At 42.5% G+C, this 26,944-nt stretch overlaps 1 protein-coding gene across 1 annotated transcript; it reads right to left on the bottom strand.

The window, feature by feature from the left end:
- Nucleotides 1-207: 207 nt before the first annotated feature.
- Nucleotides 208-24,073, bottom strand: NEK9 (NIMA related kinase 9). The gene is given in 26 exon segments (XM_033142577.1): nucleotides 208-341; nucleotides 1,092-1,305; nucleotides 1,611-1,693; nucleotides 1,696-1,771; nucleotides 4,218-4,408; nucleotides 6,099-6,161; nucleotides 6,341-6,511; nucleotides 7,632-7,793; nucleotides 8,627-8,735; nucleotides 9,104-9,147; nucleotides 9,150-9,260; nucleotides 10,368-10,412; nucleotides 11,058-11,099; nucleotides 11,102-11,182; nucleotides 11,185-11,256; nucleotides 12,017-12,161; nucleotides 12,671-12,863; nucleotides 13,810-13,860; nucleotides 14,162-14,226; nucleotides 14,604-14,714; nucleotides 15,314-15,445; nucleotides 16,108-16,213; nucleotides 16,978-17,048; nucleotides 18,874-18,929; nucleotides 19,608-19,785; nucleotides 23,828-24,073. Coding segments are annotated over 25 exon segments (2,634 nt in total). The 5' UTR covers nucleotides 24,014-24,073; the 3' UTR covers nucleotides 208-341; nucleotides 1,092-1,215.
- Nucleotides 24,074-26,944: the final 2,871 nt, after the last annotated feature.

The raw sequence follows: 26,944 nt of genomic DNA, 5'->3' as shown, positions 1-26,944 counted from the left end.
CTGCTGATGAACAGACCCCGATTTGAACTTGGGGCTCTACCTTTCTCTAAATGTCCTCCTAGGTTCATAGCTTAGGGAGGAGCTTCTCCCTCTTGCATACATGGACGCTGTGGAGACCCTGACCTTCTTGTTCACAAAGGACCTGAAGCCAGGAAACCTGCTTTCTTCATTCAAGTTAGTGTGCTGTGAAATTGGATAGATTCCAGTGGAATTAAAGACTACAGGCTGAAGCGGCATGAGTCAGTTCCCAGGAGACACCAGGAGTCAGAATCCAAGTCAGGCTTTGGATCTGCTTCCATCTCTTCCTTGGATGTTTGTGTGGCTTTGGAATGAGCCTCAAGCTGCCCAGACAAACAAACAAAATTACTCCTGATATAATAAAGAAAAACATTATATATTGCACATGAACTCTTGTCACATGGCTGTTCAGTTAAACCACATCTGCTGCATTCGGTTATTGCACACATGTACAAAAGAATAGAATAGTGAGGGGTTTAGAGGTCAAACAACCATGTGCTCAGACAGCCAAGGAGGGGTTATTAAAATATCTGCTGCTTCCCAGAGACCTGCTAATCTGGAACATATTTACGGGGCAGTCTGCCTCTACTATTAGCTAACAGAGCTCAAGTTACACTCCAGACATGGGATGACCAACTGAAAGGAAAAACAAGTGTGGTTTAATAATCACTTTCCCCCCATTATCAGCCTCCAGGGGTCTTCAGGCTGGGGGAAGAGAAATAAATGTGGAGTGATGTAGAGAGACTCCATTGTTCCAGGGTTAAGCCAACACTAGCATCCCCCAAATGCTGCTGGTAAATGTAGAGTCAGGCATCCTCCAGCCTTCCAACATAACAGTCATCACTATATTACAGTCAACTCCTCCTAGCCACAAATTCAACAAGCCCAAGGTTGTCTGAAGGCTACTAGATTACTGCAGTATAAGTCCACACGTTCTGCATCTCTGTTAGGCTTGCATCCAACTTTATCAACTGGCTGCTACAGCCTAACGTCTCTTAATCTAGATCTGGCACCAATTTCAAGGGACTACAGGAATATTTGGAATTACTCCAGCATTAATATGTCATCCTTACCTGCTGTGACCCTTCTGTCCTCCTGGAGAGACTCTGGAGCTGGGCACTGAGACGGTTGGTTTGTTGCTGCAGCATCTGCTGGTCAGCCAAACACTTTAATATTAAGCCATGCCGACGTTCCACTTCAGTCTGCAGCAAACTGCATTGCATGCAGTTGGTACCCCAAATGTCTTCTGCCCACTACAGGGGCTCTGCTGAATACCAAGGCTTGCTGCTGCAGCAAGAAAGACAGGAGATTCAGGAATGAGCTTGTTTGTATGTACATATACAGGGTGAGTATTTTAAAAGAGGCCCGTGGAACATGTGTACTCTGTATCCACGGGGCCTCTTTTAAAGGACTCACCCTGTATATCTATGTACAATGTGGAAAATTTTCAAAGCCCTACTTGCCCAGGTCATGGCAGTAAGCCATGGGTAGAAGATGAGAGCAAAAGTACTGAGAATTTAATACTAAATAATAGAAGCAGAATTCTTGAATAAGTGATGTACTGAAATATTAGCTCATAGAGAAATCATTACCCAAGATCCTGCTTCAGACTTGTTATCAACATGTGTGGGTGAAGCCAAGTGCAGTCCTTTAAGCTCATTGTAGGGAAGAGTTTCTTGTCAGATTCTGAAGATGCTAGGCTCACAAGAGTGGGGTTTTCAGGCATGGGGATGAACTCTGCATTCTCCAGCTCCTGGTTACACACACACACACGAGAGAGAGAGAGAGAGAGAGAGAGAGAATGAACAATGTCAGACTTTCTTCACTTTCTTATCTACCTTTGCTGCAATGAGGAATATAAAAAGGAGCACAGGTGGCATTCTCTTTGTTTAGAAAATAGCCACAGTGTGATTCACACTGCAGATAATGGCTCTAAGAGTCAAACATGTGGAGGTTATTAAGATTTATTGATGTACAGTTCATGTGTTTCCAAACTTCGTTAAGAGTGTAACAATTTTTTATTTATATCTTTAGATTTTCTGAATTTATGTATTTTTAATTTTTACAAGGTTTTGTGATTTTATGATGCAATAACAATATCCTTTATATTATATTTAACAAAATAAAAAAATTCCTTCCAGTAGCACTTTAGAGACCAACTACTGGAAGGAATTTTTATTTTGTTTCGACTATGGCAGACCAACACGGCTACCTACCTGTAACTATTATATTATCTTTGCTTATAGCTTCTGACAAAGGAGTTTTGTCTCTGGAACACATTGAGCTAAATAAAAACATCTTATTCCAGTAAACACTGGAGCTCTCTCCTTTCTGTTCTACTTGTCTTCATGCTATTCCCCCAAAATATAGCATGGGTCATTGAATGTAACAGAGAGAAATTATGTGTTCTTGCAATATGTATCCTTCTATTCTTAGTGACAGACTGAATTCAATAGAAGTGGCAGAACTGATGAGCTGTACCTGTTTATTTGAGGCAGAATCTTGATAGTTTGGGTTTGTGCCCCAATAATATTTTCTTTGGGATGATTCAGTGGATAAGTTTTGTTCAGTGTCAGGATGCAAATGACTGCCAGATTTCATAATGTTTGTTTCATTGGCACTTACAATAGACTGCTGTCCAACAATGGCAAACCATGCTCTGATATGTGTGGATTTATCTGTGAAAGATAGACTTCGGTATTGCAGCAATGATGGGCTGATATTAAATTTTAGGCTCTGCCAATTTTACTTGCATTTCACTTACTTATCCTGCTGTTTCATTTTACAAGGGAGGCGAACAAAATGTATCCTTCACATTATGAACTAATCTGTGCAGTCCTACAAAACTAATTTCTTGTTTCTATGCTTTTTAGAGTTTTCGTACTTATCTATAAACTAAGGAAAATTATCTGGAATGGTTATGTTTTTAACTGCTTCAGAACCGTTTTTAGCATTATAGTCGTACCTCGGAAGTCAAACAGAATCCGCTCTGGAAGTCCGTCCAACTTCCAAAACATTCGCAAACCAAGGCGTGGCTTTTGATTGGCTGCAGGAACGGCGGGTGTTCAGGTTCCAAAGAACGTTCGCAAACCAGAACAATACGTTTGCGGTATTCGGGAGCCAAAACGTTCGTCTCGAAAGGTGTTCGACTTCCGAGGCACGACTGTACAGTGGTACCTCTACTTACGAACGTGATCCGTTTCGGGGTGCCGTTCGCATCCCGTAAAGTCCGTAAGTAGAGCGTCGCTACTGCGTGTAAAAGCGCTTCTGCGCATGTGCGCAGATCGCTTCTGCGCGCGGGGCAAACCTGGAAGTAAACACTTCCGGGTTTGCCGCATTCGTAACCTGAAAAGCCGCAACGTGAAGCAAACGTAACATGAGGTATGACTGTATAAAAGAACAGGCACTGGATAAAAAGAGATCTCATTGATACAAAATGATAGATGGGATACATTGTAGTTTTAACTTGCTTCAGCTCAGTTATTTTTACTAGAAGCTAATCAGAATGGGAAAAAGGAATTTTATATCAACTTTCAACATCAGCTTTCAGGGCATTTACAGACAAAATGATTAAAATCTGGATTTCTGAGCCCATTTTTTGTTTATTTGTTTCAATTAGAAAGATTTATTCACTGCTAAAACAAAACACAAAACACTCCAAGTAGTATATATCGTAAAATTATGGGTTTGGAATTCAAAACCGATCATCCTTCTAATCAAGGTTTCTCTTTTTCTTCTGAAGTGAGTCTGTTACCTGAAAAGCCCCACCTACAAAGCTATTCAAACTACGCCCTTAGAAGTGATTCCGGAATAGAGGCAAAATTTACCATGGTGTTTTTATGATTTGCCAAGAAAAGAACATTCGGAAGAACTATCTGATAGTAAGAGCTATTTGAAAAAGGAGCAGACGACTTCAGAAAGTGGGAGACTCTCCTTCACTGGAGATTTTTAAACAGAGGTTGGATGGGCACCTATCAGGGATTCTTTAGTTGTGATTCCTACACTGCAGGGGCTTGAACTAGATTATCCTTAGGGTCCCTTCCAAGTCTACAATTCTCTGATTCTAAAGTTCTATGATTCTAAAATTCAACTAAAGTTCAAGGAGAAACCTCTCACCCACAAATGCAATACCTTTATTGGAGAAATGCTATTCAGTTTTCCTGTACCCTCTTTGGTTTAGGTGAGATAGAAATTGTTACCTTGCGTAACCAGCTAGGGCAGGAGCTACTGGCAGCACTGCTATCTGCAACTGCTTCTGTTGGACTAATCCGATCCTCCATGCCATGGTCTGCTTCCATGGTTCCTCGGAAACCTCTGCTGGGATCAGGGGTCTCAGAGTCCCGCTCACTTTCCTCCTCTTCTCCTCCTTCAGCTGTAGAGCTTTGGGCCACTAGCAGAAATGGGTAGAGTATTAAAATCCTTAAATATTTCCCTTGTTCGCTCAGGAGCATTTTCAGCCTTGGGAATGCAGGTCTTGTCAGACCTCAGAATGGTGATTCAAAGAGAAGATAATACAACAGTAAACAACATATGAGACTCAGGTACATCAGCTCACATAGGATCCTGGGCATATTCAGAACACACACCCACACCCAAAAGGTTTGGAATGGTTTTTTACTAGACACACAATTTTGGGCAATTGTAATAAATTATACTACAGTAATGTGCAAACACTGGTTGTGGGGGGCATGGAGGGGAAAAGAAACTAATCCACTGGGGACTTACAGCAGCTTACATTGAGCCAAAAGTTACCACTTTCTGGAAATGCAATCCCTTAGATTTTTGTGATAGATAAACCTACTATATATTCTCAGACATATGTCTACAAACTATTATTATTTCAGATGTAATAGGAATAAACTTATTTTATCACCCCTGCTCCTCTTCCCCAACTGTAATTTTCACCATCTTTTTCTTTATTAGCAATACCACTTATCCATCTTCTTAGACAGACTAGTTCTCCATCTACTGATTCAACCAGGTGGGCTGAACCAGGTTAGTCAAGGAAAAGGAACTTTGTGCTCTCCAATGTATGAAATGGGGGGAAACAAGCTACAAAAATAGAGTAATCTACCAGCGGAGTTTTTAAAATGAAATGGATGGGCTAGATCAAGATGAGGTTTTCAGATAGGAATCAGCCCATTTGGTCCAACAAGCAGCAGGCAACATCTCTCTCTCTCTCTCACACACACACACATACACACACCCACACACACACACCGCCTAGCTGGGTAAGCAAGGCACTGGGCTTAGGGAAGGAGGCACGAGGGCTCTGACAGGGTCCTAGAGTCCTCCCACCTCCTTCCTAAAGCCTAGTTGGTGCTTTCCCAGCTTGGTAATGTACACAAGTATCAATTGTGGTGAAAATACTAGTACAACAAAACAAAACAACAACACCACAAACTGGCTATAAATATAAAACCAAATTTACTAGAATAATAGATAGAGAAATGGGCTAATAACCATTCAAATCACAAACATACTAAGGTGCCAAGTGCAAATACTGAAAACAAAGAATGAATAAAAATACAGCTATATCTAAACAAATTGGATTAATGAATCATACAACAAGTAGCGTGAGTCCAAACACGGAATGATAACCCCGTGCTGCCACAACGGTGAGGGTAGCACATAGGAGAAAAGTTCAAAAGCCATTGTCGAGGCCGAACTAGATGAAATGTTCTTCAATGGGTCTCGAGTTGGAAACACCAAGCCGTGTACATGGATGGATCACGAAAAAGGCAAATCAAAGCCACCACCCTGATGGGAAGAAGACCTGTTTCCGGATATGTTACAGGTTTCGCTACATGCTTCATCAGTCCAAAGAGCTGCATGGTACAAATAACACTCCAAGAGGGTCTCTTCTCCAGTCTTCAGAGAGTAGCTGGAAGTGGGGAGGCAGAAAAGGTCCTCCTTTTCTTCCACTCTGCGGTTGGAAACACCAAGCCTTGTACATGGATGGATCACGAATTTGGTACAGTTCAACTCAAGACCCATTGAAGAACATTTCATCTAGTTTGTGGTGTTGTTTTGTTTTGCTTTCCCAGCTTTGGCCTATTATTAAAAGTCTGATTACTTACCAGTCCCAATTGAGAGGCCACTGCTACTAGAGCGGAGGATGGTTTTAGAATTTATAACTTTTTCTGGAGAGAAAGAAGGAAAATTTTCTCAGATAAAGGTTCCAAAAAAATGCTGACCTATTTCCTTAGAAAGGTTATCACCTAATCTTCCAATGAACTTGTTACATTTTACATTTCCCTTATGATTAGAAAAGACAAGTATTCCTGAATAGGCTCCAGATTCCCAACTTTTTAATACTCACCAACAATTATGATGGTGTGCCAGCCACGGCAAGATAAATCTGGGACGTAATGGAGGGAACCAAAAATGGGCCGAGGCCATGATGTACAAATATCAGAACTATGAGCCCTTTCTGTTGGTGTCATTGCTAAACGGCCATTTCCACCATTACCCCAGGCAAAGATATGGTTATCTGGGGAAGAGAAAGGTTTTATTAGTCTCAAGTCAGACACTCCAAACTGCCTTTCAAGGATTCCTATACATTGCATTTAATTCCACTCAAATGGCTCACCTTTAGTTGAAATTTTAATAATGCAGTCTAGAAGAACACCATGAGACAGGGGTTGAGAACCTATTTTCCACGAGAAGCCAGACTGGAACTTGCCCAGTATTCTGGGAGCTTCATTCCAATGGTGGGTGGGTGGAAGAACTCCTCAGAAAAGACAAATGCATGTACCTCTAATCCCCCATTGTCACACCTACACCAGACACCTCTCAACTTCTCACATGCATACACCTGTACATACATGAAGTAATATACTCATACATGCACTCTAACACCAGGTACACATGCATGCACATACACTCAGCATTTCTAACTATCTCCACTCCAGTTCTTGGAAGGGGTGGCTGGAAAGATCCCTCTGCCTTAATTTTACAGAAGATTGGGATTTTATCAACCTTTATTAGTGCTAAGCACCACAGCACTAAGGTTGGAGATAGGCTCTCTATCTGTTCTTTAGAGAAGGAGCAGACAGGGCGGTTTATCTCCGATCTTAGATATATGTTGTTTTGCACAAAATATGAAGATAAAGATCAGACAGAGCTATCTCTTAACAGTAAAAGACAGAAGGCAGCATTTCTACCCTCACCCCAGCAATACAGTGGCAGTAAAGGGAAAGACTGCCTTTTATTGTCAACTAGTAGCCAGAGGGCTTATCTCCAATCTAGCACTGTAGTGCTTAGAATGAAGATTAGATATCCCTTTTACCGCCTCACACCTGACATCACAGGTCATCAGATGTTTGACAGGTGGGTGTGGCTTGCACAAAACAGCTTGGCAAGCCAACTGGGAGAGGTCTGGCAGGCCTGCTTAGGCCAGAGGTTCCAGCCACCAGCATATGGCACTCCTGCAGGAAACATTATGTTTTGTGTTGCTTTACTACAATTATTGCTAGACAGCAAAGTGCCTCTCCTCTAATGCAAATCAGTTGGGATGTTATTCTCCTCCAATATTGCAGGTAGCCACCCTTGGCCCTCTGTAGATGCTGCTTACAAAAAACCATTGCCAACCCACCAGCACCAACACTCACCATCAGTAGCAGCTATAGTGAACTCATCACCACAGGAAACCCTGATGACCTGCTTCCCCCCAAGAGGTCCTCCTAGCAGATTAATACCCAGACGTTTCTTATAGTCTCCAACACCCAGCTGCCCACACTTGTTGGAGCCAAAGGTAAGCAAACGACCCCGTTCTGAAAGAAAGGAAGAACAAGGCTCATTGTGGATACCACATCAGTGGCTAAGCTCTACTGAAGAACCAGACAGGCTTCCTCTTTTTCTGACAATTGGATTTGCTACATCACTGGTAATTCTCAGGTTTCAGATTTTTTTACTAATGTGGAACAAAGAAACTAATTCAAAGTCAGCATTAGGGTCCTGTTCAATACACCTCAAATAGTTTGTAGAGCTTAAATGTTGAAACAGCAGGTTTAAAATACAGTGCTAAATGAAAGGATGCACTAATTTAACAAGTTTGTACTTTATTAATTTACAAGTGTTCCCAGTCAAACACATCTTTGTTTGCGAGGGATCTGATGAACAAATTCTGATGTTGAAACACACTTTAATTCCACTCTTCAACACTCAATCTATTACCCTGGTGGTTTGTTTGAGCCATTAAGCACCCCCCCCACCCCAAGTATTTTACAGATTTTATTTTGTAAGAATAAAAGACAATTACAATTTAAAAAATGATACTATGGCGAATGGAACCAAAAGTCCATGAAGTCCGGAGAACCACCAGGGTTGCATCCTTGCCCCCAACCCCTTGTCATTCTCCAGCATGTCAGCAACCAGGGAACCAAGGCTTTTTTCCCTTCCCAAAACCAGGCCAGAAAACTGATTGGAATTGATTTAAATAATCAGCCTCATTCAACACTACCTGAAGTTGAGAAGCCATCACAATCCAACATATTGCCTGCAAAAATGCAGATCTGACACTGGGTAGTAATGCTTAAGAGGCTAGCACACACATATGTAAATGGAACTGCGCTGCTGGGGTGAATACAATGGGATTAGATCTCACCATCTATGGCAGCTGTGTGTGTCTTTCCTGGGGCAATGGTGCGAACCTTGTAGAAGGAGAGTTTCTTGGCCAAAGTGAAGCAGGTGGTGTATGGAATTTCTTGGTAAGCCTAAGGGAACAGAGCAGACAGTCCAACAAATCTATCCATGTGGTGCTTCACTAAGTCACAGTATCATACAAGTCCTTCCAAAGCAAACAATTTTTGCCGACATCAACTTCTATTTTCTTGTACAGAGTGCTCAAATACAACCAACCTGTAGCTGAATGTACCACACAAAACTGAAAGCAGCCTACTGTCAATTGTGGTATATCACATTAGGTTTTTTCCCCCTCCTTCTACGGCTCCACCTAGTACTCAATAAATATATTATATTTCAGTTATTATGATTATTGAAAACAAATTCATTTTTATTAATAGATATGTGTTTGCTACTTCCAGAACTTTATTTCCCACACAATTTGAAAATTACTACTCACATCGTGATTAATGATCCCTGAAGTGCACTGGTTCAGGCCCAGTTGTTGAACTCATTCAGACCGCAAGCCAAAACCTTGCCTGTCTGTGTGAGCAGGAAGGTTCCATCACTGCCACACTGGACTGAAACAATATTGGAAGTCTTCTGAATTTCCACCTATAGAGGAGAAAACATGATATATCCTTGCAACGGAATACTGCAGGTGAGAGAAATTTTGTTCAATAGCAGAGTAGATGCTTTGTATGTACAAAGTCCCAATACATTCTTTAGAACCTCCACTTTAAAAAAGGATGAAGTAGCAGGCGACATGAAAGACCTCTGCTTAAAAACCTGGAGACCTGCTGTTAACAAGAGTAAATAATTCTGGGCAAATACTGTGACCTGGTTTGATAAGGCTCCCATGTTCTTAAGTGAAGACCAAATATAATATATCTGGACTAGGTAGAAAGAAGGATCCAGCACCTAGGGCCTTCTGTGGTTCCTTTGCTGTGAGAAATGAAACTACAGGGAACCAGACAGGGTGCCTCCTCAGTAGTGGTGCCAGTGTTAGAAACCGAGATATGAAAGCTAGGAGCTAAATGGAACCATAAACCTACACAACAGCAAATGTCTAGGTGCTTTTATAACAAGAATACAAAGCTGAAAATGAACGAACTGAAACTAAAAATATTATGCTCATTTTTCACATGGTATAGTCCAGGGGTCGGCAAGGCTTACCCTCGCCTGGACTGGTTCACTCCTGCGGAGCACTCCGTGGGCCGGATTGTGTCTGTGCAGATGCAATTTCTGGCAATCTTGTGCATGCGCACATGATTTCTGGCACGCGGAAGCGAGTCCTGCTCTGCACTGTGCCGGTTTAGCGCAGAGACTCACCGAGCGGTTGGCTCGTGGGCCGTTTAAACAACCCCGTGGGCCACAGGTTGCCGACCCCCTGTCTAGTCCTTCCTCTGCCCACCCCCCTAATATTCTTAAGAGGGTCTCTTCTCCAGTCTTCAGAGAGTAGTTGGAAGTGGGGAGGCAGAAAAGGTCCTCCTTTTCTTCCACTCTGCAGTTTTAGTCTGAAATCTTAGGCGCAATAAGAAGTGATCTTAGAATACTTTCTTCCACCAGCATATCCCTATTAATCATTGAACTGTACCAAATTCATGGTCTTAAAATTGTTATAGCTTTAGAAACTGTCTTAAGAGAGGACATACTCCACAACGGAGCCACAGTGGACCTGTGTGAAGCCCATAAAGTATGGCAAATGTCTAGTCAGTTTTACTTCTGGGGGAGGCAGTAATCCTCTTCTGAATCCAAACCTAAACGACCTGCATTTGAGAAGAGACAATAATGAGAAATTTCCTAGTACTAAAGGCAGTGCCATAGCTACGGGGGGGGGGTCAGGGTCCCCCCCCCAAGTGAAGCATCTAGAGGGGCACCATTGAGGCTCCAAACCTGTGTGTGTGTATACAAATGCGTGGTGGGGGGGGGGTGTGTGCCAAACTAGGTCTTTGACCTGGGTGAAGTAAAGCCTAGTTTTGCCCCGGCTGAAGGACACTATTACAGATAGCGACTTTCAGATTTAAAGCTGACTGTCCAGTCTGAGGAAACAGGACAGGGCTGCCTCATTTCTCATGTTCACAGATCCAACATCATAGATAAGACCATCCATCTTTCCAGAATTAAGGATCCCAATTTAATGTGATGTCTTCATAACAGTAAAAGTTAGATCTGTCACCAATCAGTTACCAAAATAGTGCCTCTCAATTGCCTGTGATTATACTATAGTTACATTTTTATTTCACACAAAAATTATACCATTTGATTTTAAGAAAACCTCTAAGTGGTTCACAACCATATAAAATGAAACTTGAGGAGCATGCATGTTTTTCCTTCGAATGACCCTTATTGTGTGCATTTTGCCTCAGTCTCTACTGCCAGTATTAGAGACTGCAGATAGAAAGCCAACATACCATATTCTCCACAGCCCCATGTGTAGACCTCTCGGTTTCGGTCAGCACAGCCACATGGTTATCTCCACAGGAAACCTGCTCCACCGGGTTGCTGAGGAACACAGTCAGCTGCCTGGGCTCCAAACCTCAGAACCAAATGCCTTGGAAACACCTATACAGCCATAGTAGTCTGAGCCGAAGGCAAAGGCTTGACCCTCATCTACATGAAAGGAAGGGACAAATGAGTAAGATACAGTAGAGATTCTGACTCCTTCAAACACAGGGAAACCAGATTACCATGTTATCTAATTATCTAGATCAAGCTGGGTCAATTACATGCTTGGACTAATGTGCCCCACATCCACTAAATGATAGGGTGGCCCCATATCTACACTATATGCCAGGCATAGGCAAACTCTGGCCCTCCAGATGTTTTGAGACTACAATTCCCACCATCCCTGACCACTGGTCCTGTTAGCTAGGGATGATGGAAATTGTAGTTCCAAAACATCTGGAAATTGTAGTTCCAAAACATCTGGAGGGCGTTTGCCTATGCCTGGTGTATGCATATCACAGAGGTTACCATGCAGAATCTTTTTTGACTGTAAAACATCTTTTCTTCCTCATCTTTTTGTGTTTTATTGTATTGGTTTTATGCTGTATATAAATGTTGGTGATATATAAATGTTTAAAACAACATGAAATAAATATTGATATTGGGAAGCTGCACTAATTCCAGAGCAGCAGTACAGCAATTCCCTGTATTTACCTATGCCATAATATTTCATGCTCTCTTGCCAGCAAAGGTCATTTTCTCTTTCAGCCAATACATATGTTATTTGTTTATTTATCTATTAAATTTATGCATCACCCTACATCCAAGGACCACAGGGTGGTTTACAACGTATAAAACAAAAACAATATAGCATTTGAGTTCTTCCACACCATTTATCTGTTGGTACATTTTACCTGCCTCTTACCTGTGATGCACACAGTAAAGTCATCTCCACAAGACACTTGGCGAATGGCTTTGCCCTGCAGTTTCTCCACATGCTTAGGCTGCCGATAGGAGGCTTTGTCTCCATGTCCCAGTTGGCCATGCAATTTGGTGCCCCCTTGCATGTTCTGTAATATGTAGAAGCATGGTAAAGGATGGTAAAGGATACATCCTGGGAGCTCCAAGGAGCATTATTAGTAAGTCTGATGAGAAGAAACCAAGTAACAAACTATATATAGTATACTTCAACTGGGATCCTGAGAGACTCATGTACATCTTCATGCACACACTGGGGAGAGTGCCCTATTTTTCTTTCAGCAACAGCCTCTCACGTGTTATAGGGTGTTGCTGCACTTGTCTGAACCTTTGGGGCATTTTCCTGGAGGTGAAATAACTGCTGCCATATACAGAAAGCAAAACAAACAAACAAAAACCCTGTGCGTGCTTCAGACCTTGAACTTAAGCTGCATAAACTCTTGAATGGGGAGTAACACCTCTTACAACTTTTTGCAATATCCAACTATACTGACAATCAGCAGTGATGTGACACCTTAAATATGACTCATGCAAGATCCATTCTGCACTGCCTTCATACATTATCCAAGTTTCCAAAGTACTTTTCATACACTTCACTTACCACCCAAGTATAGAGCTCCTTTTCCACTGTAACCACTGCAAAATGGGTGTTTCCTGCACAGACCTGTCGTGCACTGCAGCCACTTTTAATGGCATCCAGCTTCTGAGGGGATGACTTCCCACCCCCCCAGACATATACTTCACTCGTGCGTGATGTCACCACAGCAATAGGAGCCTCGTTCATGGTGCTTGTTCTGTAAAACATGAGGTCAATATGGAGTTATGAAGAGTCATCACTGTCTAGCATGAGCAGCTTTAGAAGCCCTGAAATAGAAGACAAGCTGGAAGAAAATTAAATTCCCAGGTTCCAGGCAGAAACATTTTATGTAAGCCTTAGTGGTACTTGTGTTGTTCAGAAGCCACATAAACAGCATTAGGAATTTAAAGGTAGGGAACCTAGAGACAGATAAACAAAGGTTGAAGAAGATTACTTCAATCTGCATATAAACAAAGATCAGAATCCAATTTGATGACTTGAGCAAGGCTTTTGAATTTCCAGAAATAGTGGCATGAATTAACAAAGTTTCACAGTTAAAAACAGAAAAAAATATGCAAACACTTCAGCAGCTTGTTTACAGCATTCCATGAAGGATAATCTTCCACAGCAAATGGCTTTTATTTTAAGGATAAAAAATGTAGTAGTATCAACAATGTAGTATTTGTAAGTGCAGTTTGGTGTCATGTCAACAGGTGGCATACAACTGAACAGTTCTGCTAGCACAAGGAGTTTTAGTTGCACAATGGAAGTTCCCCACCTTCTCCTTGTGCATCCCCTGAACAGATTTAAGTGTCACAACAGGAAGAGTTGTGGGCAGGTAAGTTCCACTGCGCAGCTAACTCCTTGCATTAGCAGAACTGCTTAGTTGGATGCTGTCCAATTTAAATCTGTAGAGAAGAATGGGCACAGTTTACAACAAGAGTGGAAGCTGCCTTCTTCCCTTTTGGAACTCAAGGCAGTGTACACATTGTACTCAGGTGGTCTCCCATCTAGGTGCAGACCAGACTCAGACCCGCTTAGCTTCAGCAAGGTGGTAGCCTCATGCATTACCTAAAAAATAACATGTGAAGCAATCAAGTAAGGGTGAGTACGTCTAGGGACCTATTTCCTTTAATTCCGCTATTCAACACACACTCCATTACCTTGGTCGTTTGTTTGGGCCATTAAGCAGCACAACTTTCTCTTCCATCTCCCTGCCATGAAAAAAGAAGCAATAAGAAGAATAGAAACCATCTATTATTACAGCACTTCTGACAGGGGATTCCAACAGGCTTAACAGACACTAAATGCCATGCAGAAGAATCCTACCTAATCCTACTAAATGGCCCTCAGGGCCCCTTCCAACCCTATGATTCTAAGATGTGCCTCATCAGTCAATGGCCAAAGTGACCGAATGTGGGAAGCACTGACATGACTAGTAGGCTGTACAAGATTCTGTAGCTCTCTCCCAAACAACATGGCCTGTTCATGTCCAAGGAATGTACAACTCTTTACCTCCTGTGCTTGCTGATAAGGGGACTCTCAAGCAGCTCATCAGCAGTCGGCCTCTTCTCAGGATCCTGAAAGAGGTGAGTGACAGGTCACTCCCTAAGGAAAGGGATCATTTTTCGACAATTGAGTCTCAGGGCAGATTAACTAACCACATTCTTATGGTCTTTACCCATTTCCCCAAAACACAGAGAATCAAAGGAATATTAAAGTTAGCAGAAAGTGTTCACTTTAGATTCTTCACTTCAAATACAAAGGTATTTTAACAGTTTCTAAGCTGCTGCAGATCTTGGGCAGCCCAAAAACACACATTCTGCAGAGCCCAACACAAGGATGCTCAGAAACTTACATATCCAGCCTTGTAATTAATACAAGGCATTTACCCCACTTTCCTCTGAAGTTGTGTCACTGAGGCAGCAAAGTTGAAAGAAAATTGTATCTCACCAACCTGATCAAGGCAGGAGTGGACCATGTGGATTAGGTCCAGGGAATAAACACTGGAATCTACCTCCATTGCTCGGTTCCCTTGCACAATCTTCACACAGAGGTTCAAGGGATTCTAGAAAGGAAATAGTGTGATCATTCAAGTGCATTTGGAGAACATGTTTAAGAAGATGTCCTGTGGATCTGCATTATATTCTCTCTCTGATTGTTTAAGATATTACATGCTATTGGAACGTAGCTCAGTGGCAGAACATTTGCTTTTCATGCAAAAAGTTCTAGATTCAATTCGAGCATCTCCAGGTAAGGCTGGAAGAGACTCCTACCTGAAACTCTAGACAGCCACTTTCAGGCAGTGTAGAAAATACCAAGCTACATATAGCAACTGTATGATTCAGTAGAAGACAGCTTCCTATGCACATTCTAGATAGACTCAGAAGATCAGCAAGGGACAATTTACTGGGTGATATCCAACTAAGTCATATTCAGAACCACTTAAATCAATGGACTTGTTATTTGGGTCCATTAATTTCAGTGGGTATAATTCAAGCATTATAACCATCCCTGAACAGGAGATACCCAACTGACCTACAGCATTCACTGTAACACATTCTTCACAACTGGGGGCTCCCTCTTGCTTTCTCAAGCACACACAGAACATTTAAAACGACTAAAGGAAATTATGTAGTGTTAGTGACCAGCATAGGTGTGACTTACTGTTGCATCAAAAGTTCTTTTCAGTGTGAGGAGCTCAAAGGCAACACAACCAACTGCCCAGATATCAGATTTGAAGTTGTATTTTACTCCCTGGCAGAGCTCTGGAGACATGTAGTACGGGGTTCCTACCAACTACACAACAGAGCAAAAATGTTAGAGATATTCTGCCCAACTCCTTGATACCAGTGGATCAGACACGGTTCATTGTTTTCCCTGCAAGTGCTAATTTCAAGTCATTTTATACAACAGCACCCATCTCCCAAATATGCTTATATTGTGTTTCAGCATGCAGAGTAAAAACTTAACTACTGGATCATAAGACATGTTGTATTCTGTTCTGGGCTGGCCCAAGACTGTTTTGCCACTAAAGGCAGAACAGAATATGCCACTCCAACCCTCCCACTGCCTCTGCTGCACACCCACCACCTGCATGCCCACGCCACCTGCTTCTGGGCAACAGACAGGTACAGCAGCAGCATGACTGCATGACTGTGGGCATGCAGAGGAGAAATAGGCAGTAGTGGTAACTTACAAGCATGTTCCACAGAGGCTGGATCTGCCACCCTTCCCAACTGAAGGGTTGCAAATCTGAATGAATACATATTTGCTAATGGCAGGTTACAGAGTAACAGGATATATTATATTTCTAACAAGACAATTCAGAAGTGGAGTAGGAAAAGAAGCAAACAGCATTAAGTGGTATCAAAGGACCCCAAGCTCCTGATTTGTGCACAAAATCCCAGACAGGTACAGGTACATTAGTCTATCAAAACATTAAAGTTGCAGACACTCACTGTTTCAGCCATCGAATATTCAGAGTTCAGCTTTTTCGCCAAACCATAGTCACCCAGTTTTATAAGATTTGCTTTAGTGAGGAAGATATTCAGTGTCTTTATATCTCTAGAAAAAGAAGCATTAAAGTGATGTAGTTCTTCCAATCACCAGGTATAGGACTCAGTATGGTGCTATTCCTCCTTTATTAATGTTACTGTGAAAGGATTTAACTCATTCCTCTCCACACCTAATGTCACAGATTTTCGTAGTCCTACAACAACTGGTTGAAGAAGACTGCACTAGGGTATGAAGTTATCTGTAGTATAGGAAATACAATTTCTGTGCTAAGAAGAGTGAAGCAAATCAGATTGCTTCCCTTTACTCTACTTTTAGGATGGTATCCAATGCACTTGTTCCATTAGCACAAAGATTTCCATTTGCGTGACAGAACTACCTGCCCCACCCATACACCCAGTGCACTCCCCAATCTGCTCCAGTAGGTTGGAGGAACCCACAGATTTAGGGAGCATGTGGGAGGCTCACAGGGATAGCTGGGGAAGTTTCACTGAAAGAACAAGCATATTTTTAATACCGTCTACAATTTGTTATGATAAATATTTATTCCCTGTCTTCATATCAAATGCCCTAAGTAGTTAGCAACAATAAAAGTACCAATTACAATAAAATACCAAGTAAAATAAAATGCTATTAGTAAAATATTTAAAAATAACAACAGACAATTTAAAAAGGAACCACTGTAGATGCTCGAAAAATGCAGCAGGGGGGAAACTAAAATGGTATTTGCAGCAGCAGGCTATCAATTCTCTCAAGCATGTTTTACCTTCAGGCACTAGCCACAAATTAGCCCAAGCTTCATTAATCACACCTACCTGTGAAGGATTCCTTCCCTGTGGATGCAGCTCACTGCTGATGCAATCTGAAATAGGTACCACACCACCATCTGCAAAGAAAGAGAGTTCACACGGGAAATACTGCAGGAAGTTTATTTTAGAAAGATAATTTTATTATTCCGATATGAACAACTCAGTGTTGAGATATTTTCCAAGGTATAATCTTTCCAGGAGAACGTGATCTCCATGGTGTAAGATGACAAGTGCTTGTATCTTCATGATAGTTTATGCCAGCAAATGAAAATGTTTAATTGTAAAGGCTATTGCCAGAATCTGTCAGTTACAAACACTTGTTTTAGTTTTAGCTGTTTTAATTGTTTTAATATGGTTTTTAGAATGCTTTAAATCATTTTGAGCACTAATTCTAGATGCACTTACTAGGGAATAAGCCCAACTGAACACTTCCTACTGGGACTTACTATTGAATAAACATGTAAAGTATTGCACTGTCAACTGCTGTAAAGATGACTAACAAATTTATAAATAAAATAAAATAAATAAAATCAGTAATTGCATTTATTATTCTACTTACCAAATTTAACAATTAGATTAAGGGTATTGAAGAATGTAGATACTTTTGTTCCTTTTTTAAAAAATAGAATGGAAGTTTGGAATTCTAAGCATACTGGCAGGAATAACCAGTTTCTACATCAGAGTTGCTATCCTATGATTTGCTGTGTAATTGTAGTCATGCAGATTCATAAATAATAAGCCAAGGGCAACCTACAGAAAACTAGTAATAACAGCTAACCACAGTTATGTCTAAGACTGCAATCCTATACAGTGGTACCTCGGATTAAGAACTTAATTCGTTTTGGAGGTCCGTTCTTAACCTGAAGCTGTTCTTAACCTGAAGCTCCACTTTAGCTGATGGGACCTCCCGCTGCCACTGCGCTGCCAGAGCATGATTTCTGTTCTTATCCTGAAGCAAAGTTCTTAACCTGAAGCGTTATTTCTGGGTTAGCGGAGTCTGTAACCTGACGTAACACTGTATATACTTACCTGGCAGTAAGTGCCACCGAACACAATAGGTTTTAATGCTGAGTAAACAGGCACAGGGATTGCTCTGCATGAGAATCCTACAGATAGACACTTACTGCACTACTTACAAGCCATATTTAGAAATATGGGCTGAACATCAGGCCAAAATAAAAAAAAACCAGAAAGAGATAAAGACTGTGAAATCACAGAACTATTTACCATGGCATGGCAACCCCTCTGCCTCCTCCCATGTGTACCTTCCCATTCCACAAGGTCCTTAAGCACAACCCTGTTCTTCATGCCCTCATTTACTAAGACGAGTACCATCACAGAAAGGAGTAAGATATTTACAAAGGTTGTGTTTACACCCTGGAGCTCCCTTCCCAAGTAAGGCTTGCTCCCTAACTGTACTCTGTCATATAGTGAAGAACAGTTCTGCTACTAAAGAACTTTTTTCACTGCATTTCTGCTGCTCACTTTTCTATGCTATTTTTAATTGTTCTCAAAATTACACTAACTGTTTAATTAACTATTTTATTTTAAAAAATGACTTAATCTTTTTATTTATTTACAAATAAAATGTAGCATTCTACAAGATTATCTGTAAATTAATGAACAATCCCAGAAGAATACCATTCCATGGGGGCAGGGAACAAAAGACCTGGACACCACTGAAAGCCAAGTAACATCTTTATTCTTGCTGCGTGGTCAACAACGAAGGATCCAAGTGTTCTGTTCAAGACTGGAACACCAAGAACAGGCTAATTGTTTCCTGGCACAAGTGATGCAATTTGCTAATACTATAGCAATAAGCATGAAATAAATACTGGGAAAATGAGGAACATCAAACAGTACTAAACTCTGTTCTGTTACTTCTCAGTTTGTTCAAGTTACCTCTTCCTCAAACAACTTGTCTTTCTGCCGCAGGATCTTATCATAGAGATTTCCCCCTGTAATTAAAAGAGAGAAATGCTTACCTATCGACTGTAAATGTTCTATTAGCATTTACCAGAAATCCTCCAGGAATTTGCCATTTTTCCAAGCTTTTTCATTATTATAATTATCACCTGCTCTTTACCCTAAGAATCCCAAGGCAGGTTACAACAATCCAAAATGCAGTTTAAAAGTATTTAAGAACTTATAATTAAAAAATACAATCATAATCTGTTTTTTTTTTAAGGGTTGGTTCTGAAAATGCACATCTCAGATGTCAGAGGCCAAGGTAAAGAGGTGTGCATTTCTTATTCACTGAAAGCTATATAATGAAGTTGCTAGATGCACCTCTGTGGGGAGGGAGTTCCATAACTTAGGGGCTGCCGCAAAGAATGCCCTCTTCCAGGATTCCCCTGCAAGATTCTGCAGATTTGTATCTGATTTATTGAGCATTTAATGCCTCATCTTTCCTTTAGCTATTTCTGCTTCCCAAGTTTCTTCTTTCCACAAATACATTTTAGAATATGTATCTGTGAAACGTAAGTGGCAGTTCTCCAAGATGACTCTGGTTTGTGTTAGAACTGTCACTAAAGCCTGCCATCTATAAACAAGACAAAGTGATTCTGCGTTTCATCTTCCCCCACAGAACCTAAGATGGAAGAGATGCCTGCTGTTTACAAGACAAGAGTTCTCACCATTACAGTATTCCAGTTCAATCAGAAGTGTAGTGTTATCCATGAAGTGATTGTAATAGGCAATGATGTTGTCATGTTGCAAAAGTGCAAGGATAACTATCTCATTCAAAGCATCACGGCGTTCTTTTTCTGACAGTCTTGTAAGATCCACTTCCTTCCACACTACAAGTGAGTCATCCTGGAATACAAAAAATCTAGTTAGCTAAATGCACGTTTAATTTCTTACAAAGTATCAATCTTTTTGCATTCACTTTCAGATTTAGTCTGAAAAATTCTCTATGGATTTCATATGGCATTTCCTTATTTCTGATGCCAAAAATCGCTATCTACAACTAACACTCTCTTCCTTTTGAATAATTATCAAATAGCATAAACTTTTCAGAAGAAAAGTTAGTGTTTGTGTGGAGTTGTGTATGAAATAACCATGTCTAAATTCGCTAACAGGAATTGATTAGTTCATAGGACTTGTCAGATATTCCAGCAACAACATTATATTGAAAAATATATAAAAACTTGAGCAGATTCCTGATCATTCTATGGTTTTATCTAGCCATAGATAACCCACTATTAAGTGGGTTATTTAACTCCCTGAAGCTGTAGCAGAATATGTGATCAGGGGCCTTCAGGTTCTCTGTAATGCGATATTAAAAATATATCACTGACTGAACTATGCCATCAAGCTTCCTTTTCCATACAGGAAATGCTGGTGAACTGCCTTGAGATCTTTGAAGGGAGGTATATAAACTAAATCAATCAATAATAAAACAATAACCTACCACTGTTAATGATGCAAAACAATAAAATGGAAATGTATTATTATTAATAATAATAATAATATATTTTTATTTATACCCCGCCCTTCCCAGCCAAAAACCAGGCTCAGGGCGGCTAACACTAATTAAAATCACAGCAAAAACATAAAAACGATCAATTTAAAATACAGATTAAAATACAAATTTAAAAATTCAAAATTAAAACTGCAGTCTCATTTTCAAATAGCCCACCAATAAAAGAATGAAGCATAACTATCAAACAGAAACCAACCCAAAGGCCAGGTGGAACAGCTCCGTCTTGCAGGCCCTGCGGAAAGATGCCAAATCCCACAGGGCCCTGGTCTCTTGTGATAGGCTGTTCCACCAAGTCGGTGCCAATACTGAGAAAGCCCTGGCCCTAGTTGAGGCCAACCTAGCATCTCTGTTGCTCGGGACCTCCAAAAGATTATTATTTGAGGACCTTAAGGTCCTACACGGGACATACCAGGAGAGGCAGTCCCTTAGGTATGAGGGTCCTAAGCCGCATAGGGCTTTAAAGGTCAAAACCAGCACCTTAAACCTGACCCTGTACTCCACCGGGAGCCAGTGCAGCTGGTAGAGCACTGGATGAATGTGGTCCCGCGGCAAAGACCCGGTAAGGAGCCTCGCCACAGCATTCTGCACCCACTGGAGTTTCTGGGTCAGCTTCAGGGGCAGCTCCGCGTAGAGCGAGTTACAATAATCAAGTCTCGAGGTGACCATCGCATGGATCACTGTGGCCAGATCAGGGCGAGAGAGGTAGGGGGCCAACTGCTTAATACGGCGGAGATGGAAAAATGCCACCTTTGTTGTGGCTGCAACCTGCGCCTCCATGGAAAGAGAGGCGTCGAAGGGAAGAGTTTGGCTGATATTCTGGAAAATGACAGAAGTGGGCATTTCTACCTCAACCTCCAAATACCACAACTACACATCTTCGGGTTCTTTAAATTAACTGGGCCCTGTTAGCTTTTTTTGCCGAGGAAGCCAATGATAGATGTACCCTTTCACAATCTAGAATACCACTGACTAGGGTTGCCATATTTTGAAGAGCAAAAAAGAGGATGCTATGATGGCTATTCAAAGCAAATAAATAAATTTGTCTCAAATCTCACCCCTGTCTATGACTATCCTTTGTTATCAGCCTCTGTCCACTGTAAATGATATGCCTGGCATATCCTTGCAGAAATATGATGCAGCTCCACAGCTGCCTTCTCCCTCTTCCATCCTGTCATTCTTTTTATCCCTGTACAGGAAGCTGTTTAAGAGGAAATATCACCACTACATCCTTGTGCCACATTTCATTTTAAGCTACCCAAATTCCATCAGCTTCCAAGTGCCAAATTAGAACTGGGCATTAACGACTGGTATCAATGGAAGCATCTCTTCCACGCCAAACAACAGCTTCAATTTTAGTTGAGATCATGGGCCAGGAGAAAAGCGTTTACCCCTTTCCTTATGCCAATCCAGATTAACCAGATGATATTTTCAGTTAAAGAATCAATCACACAACTCCAATGAGGCATTTAGCAACAAGTGTCATTTAGCCCCAATTGCACCCAGTTCAAATTAACACAGCACAAACTCCTGGGGTTTGCTTAAGCACCCTCCTGGTTTTATCAACCCCTATCAGAGGCAACTCCCAGAAGTGCAAGCTGGATTTCGAAGGGGCAGAGGAACCAGAGACCAAATTGAAAACGTGCGCTGGATTATGGAGAAAGCTAGAGAGTTCCAGAAAAACATCTACTTCTGCTTCATTGACTACGCAGAAGCATTTGACTGTGTTGATCACAGCAAACTATGGCAAGTTCTTAAAGAAATGGGAGTGCCGGATCACCTCATTTGTCTCCTGAGAAATCTCTATGTGGGACAAGAAGCTACAGTTAGAACTGGATATGGAACAACTGATTGGTTCAAAATTGGGAAAGGAGTACGACAAGGCTGTATATTGTCTCCCTGCTTATTTAACTTATATGCAGAATTCATCATGCGAAAGGCTGGACTGGATGAATCCCAAACCGGAATTAAGATTGCCGGAAGAAATATCAACAACCTCAGATATGCTGATGATACTACCTTGATGGCAGAAAGTGAGGAGGAATTAAAGAACCTTTTAATGAGGGTGAAAGAGGAGAGCGCAAAATATGGTCTGAAGCTCAACATCAGAAAAACTAAGATCATGGCCACTGGTCCCATCACCTCCTGGCAAATAGAAGGGGAAGAAATGGAGGCAGTGAGAGATTTCACTTTCTTGGGTTCCATGATCACTGCAGATGGTGACAGCAGTCACGAAATTAGAAGACGCCTGCTTCTTGGGAGAAAAGCAATGACAAACCTAGACAGCATCTTAAAAAGCAAAGACATCACCTTGCCGACAAAGGTCCGTATAGTTAAAGCTATGGTTTTCCCAGTAGCAATGTACGGAAGTGAGAGCTGGACCATAAAGAAGGCTGATCGCCGAAGAATTGATGCTTTTGAATTATGGTGCTGGAGGAGACTCTTGAGAGTCCCATGGACTGCAAGAAGATCAAACCTATCCATTCTCAAAGAAATCAGCCCTGAGTGCTCACTGGAAGGACAGATCCTGAAGTTGAGGCTCCAGTACTTTGGCCACCTCATGAGAAGAGAAGACTCCCTAGAAAAGACCCTGATGTTGGGAAAGATGGAGGGCACAAGGAGAAGGGGACGACAGAGGATGAGATGGTTGGACAGTGTTCTCGAAGCTACTAACATGAGTTTGGCGGAACTGTGAGAAGCAGTGAAGGATAGGCGTGCCTGGCGTGCTCTGGTCCATGGGGTCACGAAGAGTCGGACACGACTGAACGACTGAACAACAACATCAGAGGCATGCGTCTTCTGAGGGGCTCTCTTCTACTTCACACTTTCCAGAATCAAGAACAGCTTTGTCATTTGCCCTTCCCCTTCTGTGATAGCTCAGTTGGTACAGCATGAGATTCTTTATCTCAGTATTGTGGGTTCAAGTGCCGCCTTGGGGAAAGGAGTCCCTGCATTGCAGGGGGTTGGACTAAATGACCCTCGTGATCCCTTCCAACTTCGTGATTTCCGAAGTGTTAACTTGTGCCTTCCTTTGCGAACAACCCCCTGAAGAATTGTTCATACTTTTAGCCTAAGTATTCTGAAGACGCTACTTGGATGCATGGCCAAAGTTTGCTTGCTTGCTTTCCTGGCTGGGTCTCTTGCGTCTTTGAACATCTGCAGGATATGTCAGTACATTATTCAAAAGGCACAAGGGAGGGAGGGAACCCCGAGGGGGTGGCTATCTAAGGAGCATTTCGTGTCTAATAATGCTGCCCTCCTTCGCGGGTTAGAGCTGGGATTCAAACAACGGGGGAGGAGGGGAGCCTTTTCAGCCAACGCGCCCGGAGATGGGAAGAGAGGAGGGAAAGAATGGCGGGGCGGGCGCAGATTTACCTCCGTCCGGCGGTACAAGGTGGCCTCTCCGAAGGCGCCCCGGCCCAGGACACGGATGGGGGCATAATGCAGCTCCTCTTGCTCGCCTAGGACAGGGCCAGGCCGGGGGCCGCTCCTGCCGGAAGACTCGTTGTCGAAGTCGGAGTTGATGGAGTCGCAATGCCGCTCATACTCGCCCAGAGACATGGCTGCTGCCTGCCCTGCGGCTGAGGAAAGGGGCGCCGAGGAGAAGGCAGGGCTCGAGCGCCAGCCGCGGCCCCGCTGCGAGGGAGACGGTGGGCAGCAGCAGCAGCAGCAGCAGCTTCCTGCTGTGGCCTCAGACGCTGCCGCGGATTCCGCGGGGCTCCGGCTGTGCGCACGCGCGCGCCCCTCTCGCGGCCTCAGAACCAGACGAGCAGCAGGGTCCCCCCGCCCGGGCTGCCCCTTGCCTTCCTTCACCGGCTTCCCGGAGGCCCCGCGGGCCCCCAACGCTCCATGTTGGCGGCTTCTCCCGACCCGGAACCACTTCAGCCCAGGCGCGGCCGCGCTCCTCGCGACAGGGAGGTTCGCGACAGGCCGTTGGCGAACCAGGCGCGAGGCCGAGAGGAGAGCCACGCGGGGAGCTGGCGGGAGTAGCGCCTCAGTGTGTGCTGGGGGGTTGCGTGCGTGCCCCGCTTGCATTTCAGAAGACACCCTCCGCGTCCCCACCGAGCCCCGGGAGGCAGCTCGCTATTGTCCCTGCTCTAAATAAAATGATGCGATGGGGCGGCTGTTGCCGCACGGGGATTTGAGCCGGATTCTCCCATGCCGCTTAGGGCTGTCCCCTTTTTGCAACTAGCGATAGTCAGTCTCTTTCCCCCTCGAGGTGTTTGCTTGCTTGCTTCCCGGGCCAAGGGAAAGCGCGGCCACCGACTGCCCTCCGGCGTTTAAGCCTCCCCCCCCCCACTAGCGATGCTTAACCTAGTTTTGGCATTTCCCGTGACTAGAAATAAAAAGGACATTTGGCCGGTGACTTTGTTCGAAAGATTCCCGGTGTGAAGTAAACCCATTTACTACAAAAGGGTGAACAGCACGAATCATCCACAATAAGCTTCGTGCTGTCCCCGTTTCCGCAGCTGTTGGCAGAATACGTTCCACGAGTTTTTAGCCCTGAAGATGCTTCCGGACTCTCTGCATATTAGGACAGTTGTTCACGTAGGTTTTTAGTAGTCTGCATACACGCTTCAAATATAGAGACACAAAAACCCCTGCATGGTCAACACAAGATCTGTGGAACCCTCCCTTCAGACGTCAAGGAAAAAAATAACTACAGTACCTAACTTTTAGAAGACCTCTGAAGGCAGCCCTGTATCAGGAAGTTTTTAATGTTTAATTTTTTTAAATTATGTTTCGATATATGTTGTAAGCCACCCAGAATGGCTGAAGAAATCCAGCCAGATGGGCAGGGTATAAATAATATAATTGTTGTTGTTATTGTTATTATCTACACGTTGGTTATTCTTGGAAACTCCTGTGTAGGTATTTGTCTATGAAACAGATAATTATTAGTAAAGTATCACCAAGGCATGCATTTTCTCTGACATGGATGGTGAGCAACGGACTGAATATTCACTTAAACATGAAAGAATTGAGTGCTCCATTATTATCCCTCACGACTGCACACCATTCTTCATTAACATATACCACTGGTCACTATTGAAGACAGGGTATTCAAGGTTATTAAAAATGTTTTATTATACTATTCATATAAAAATAAGCACAGACAAAGTACCTTTCATCACTATAAAAACAGAATGCAATGTTAACCTATTCCCACCAAGTAGTCTCCAGGAATGGGGAACCTGTAGGCCTTAAAATGTTGGCTGGCCTCCAGCCACAAGAAGCCGAGGTGGATTTAGGGGAGCACAGCCAGTTCAGCCACACTGGGCACAGAGCCTTGGGGCACTGCAACTATGATATAGGATAAGAGGCAAGGGGCGTGTGTGTGTTTGTATTTGGGCATCACACAGGGCACCGCTGAAATTTGAGACCAAAGGTCCGCCACTGCAGGTCAATTCGAAGAGCAACACATGAAAAAGATGAGATACTGACTTTACGAGTAAATCAGACACAAAGTTCTCAAAATCTTTTATTACTGCCCAACACATTCTGAAAACAATAAATTTCTTTTTTGGGGGGGCAACCCTTAGTTTTGAGCTATAAAGTCTTAAATGGCTCAGGAACACAATACCTCAAGAACCATCTCTCCTTATGAACTGACCCATGGCTGCAATCATAATCTGAGGCCCTTCATGTGCCCCCTTAGTGAGGTCTGGAGGGTGGCAACACTGAGAATTGGCCTTTTCTGCAGTGGCCCCCACTTGTTAAATGCCCTCTCCAGGGAGGCTTCATCACATATCTTTAGATGCCAGGCAAAAAAAAATCCTGTTGTCCCACGCCTTCAGCTAATTAAACAATCCATGACTTTTTAAACTGGTGGCAGGGGATTGGTTTTTTTGTCATTATGGTAGGTATTTTTGTGTTTTTTAATAAACTGCCCTGTGATCTTTGGATGAAGGGCAGTATAGAAATTAAATTAAAATTTATTACTATTTTTCTGATTTATTCCAGCTGTAATCCAGCAGCATCTGGAGTACCACAGGCTCCCCACGCCTCTTCTAAGTGGTCAGGATTCACATCCTTTACCAGAACTAAAACTGAACTTTAATTACACGAACATGAGTCACTCAAAATTCAGTTTTTCATCAACACAACTTGCAATAATAAATCATCCTGCATTTTAGACATTTGCTCACAGGACAGTTTGCTAAAATAGATCTGATACAGCAGGAGTAAGAATATAAAGCAATATCTTTAAAAGAAAGTTTGCCCCTGCACAGGATTAAATGGAACAAAAACTGAATTGAAGCATTTTCAATGTAGCAATTTACTCCCATATAAACCAGCAGTAAAGTACTTCACCTTAACTAGCTGGCTCCCCTACTTCAGTGGAGAGTAAAATTATTGCAAGTACTGTACTCTGTTTTGTTCACAACCTGACAGGAAGAGCAGAGGTTCCTGCTCATTGCAAAACAGCAGACCATAAAATTTAATAGCTGAGGAACTCCTACTTTTTTGTTTTCCATAGTTAGAATAAAA

The sequence above is a fragment of the Lacerta agilis genome, chromosome 1, assembly GCF_009819535.1.
Source record: "Lacerta agilis isolate rLacAgi1 chromosome 1, rLacAgi1.pri, whole genome shotgun sequence".
NCBI classification, from domain to species: domain Eukaryota; kingdom Metazoa; phylum Chordata; class Lepidosauria; order Squamata; family Lacertidae; genus Lacerta; species Lacerta agilis.
This window is presented reverse-complemented; position numbering and strand designations above follow the sequence as displayed.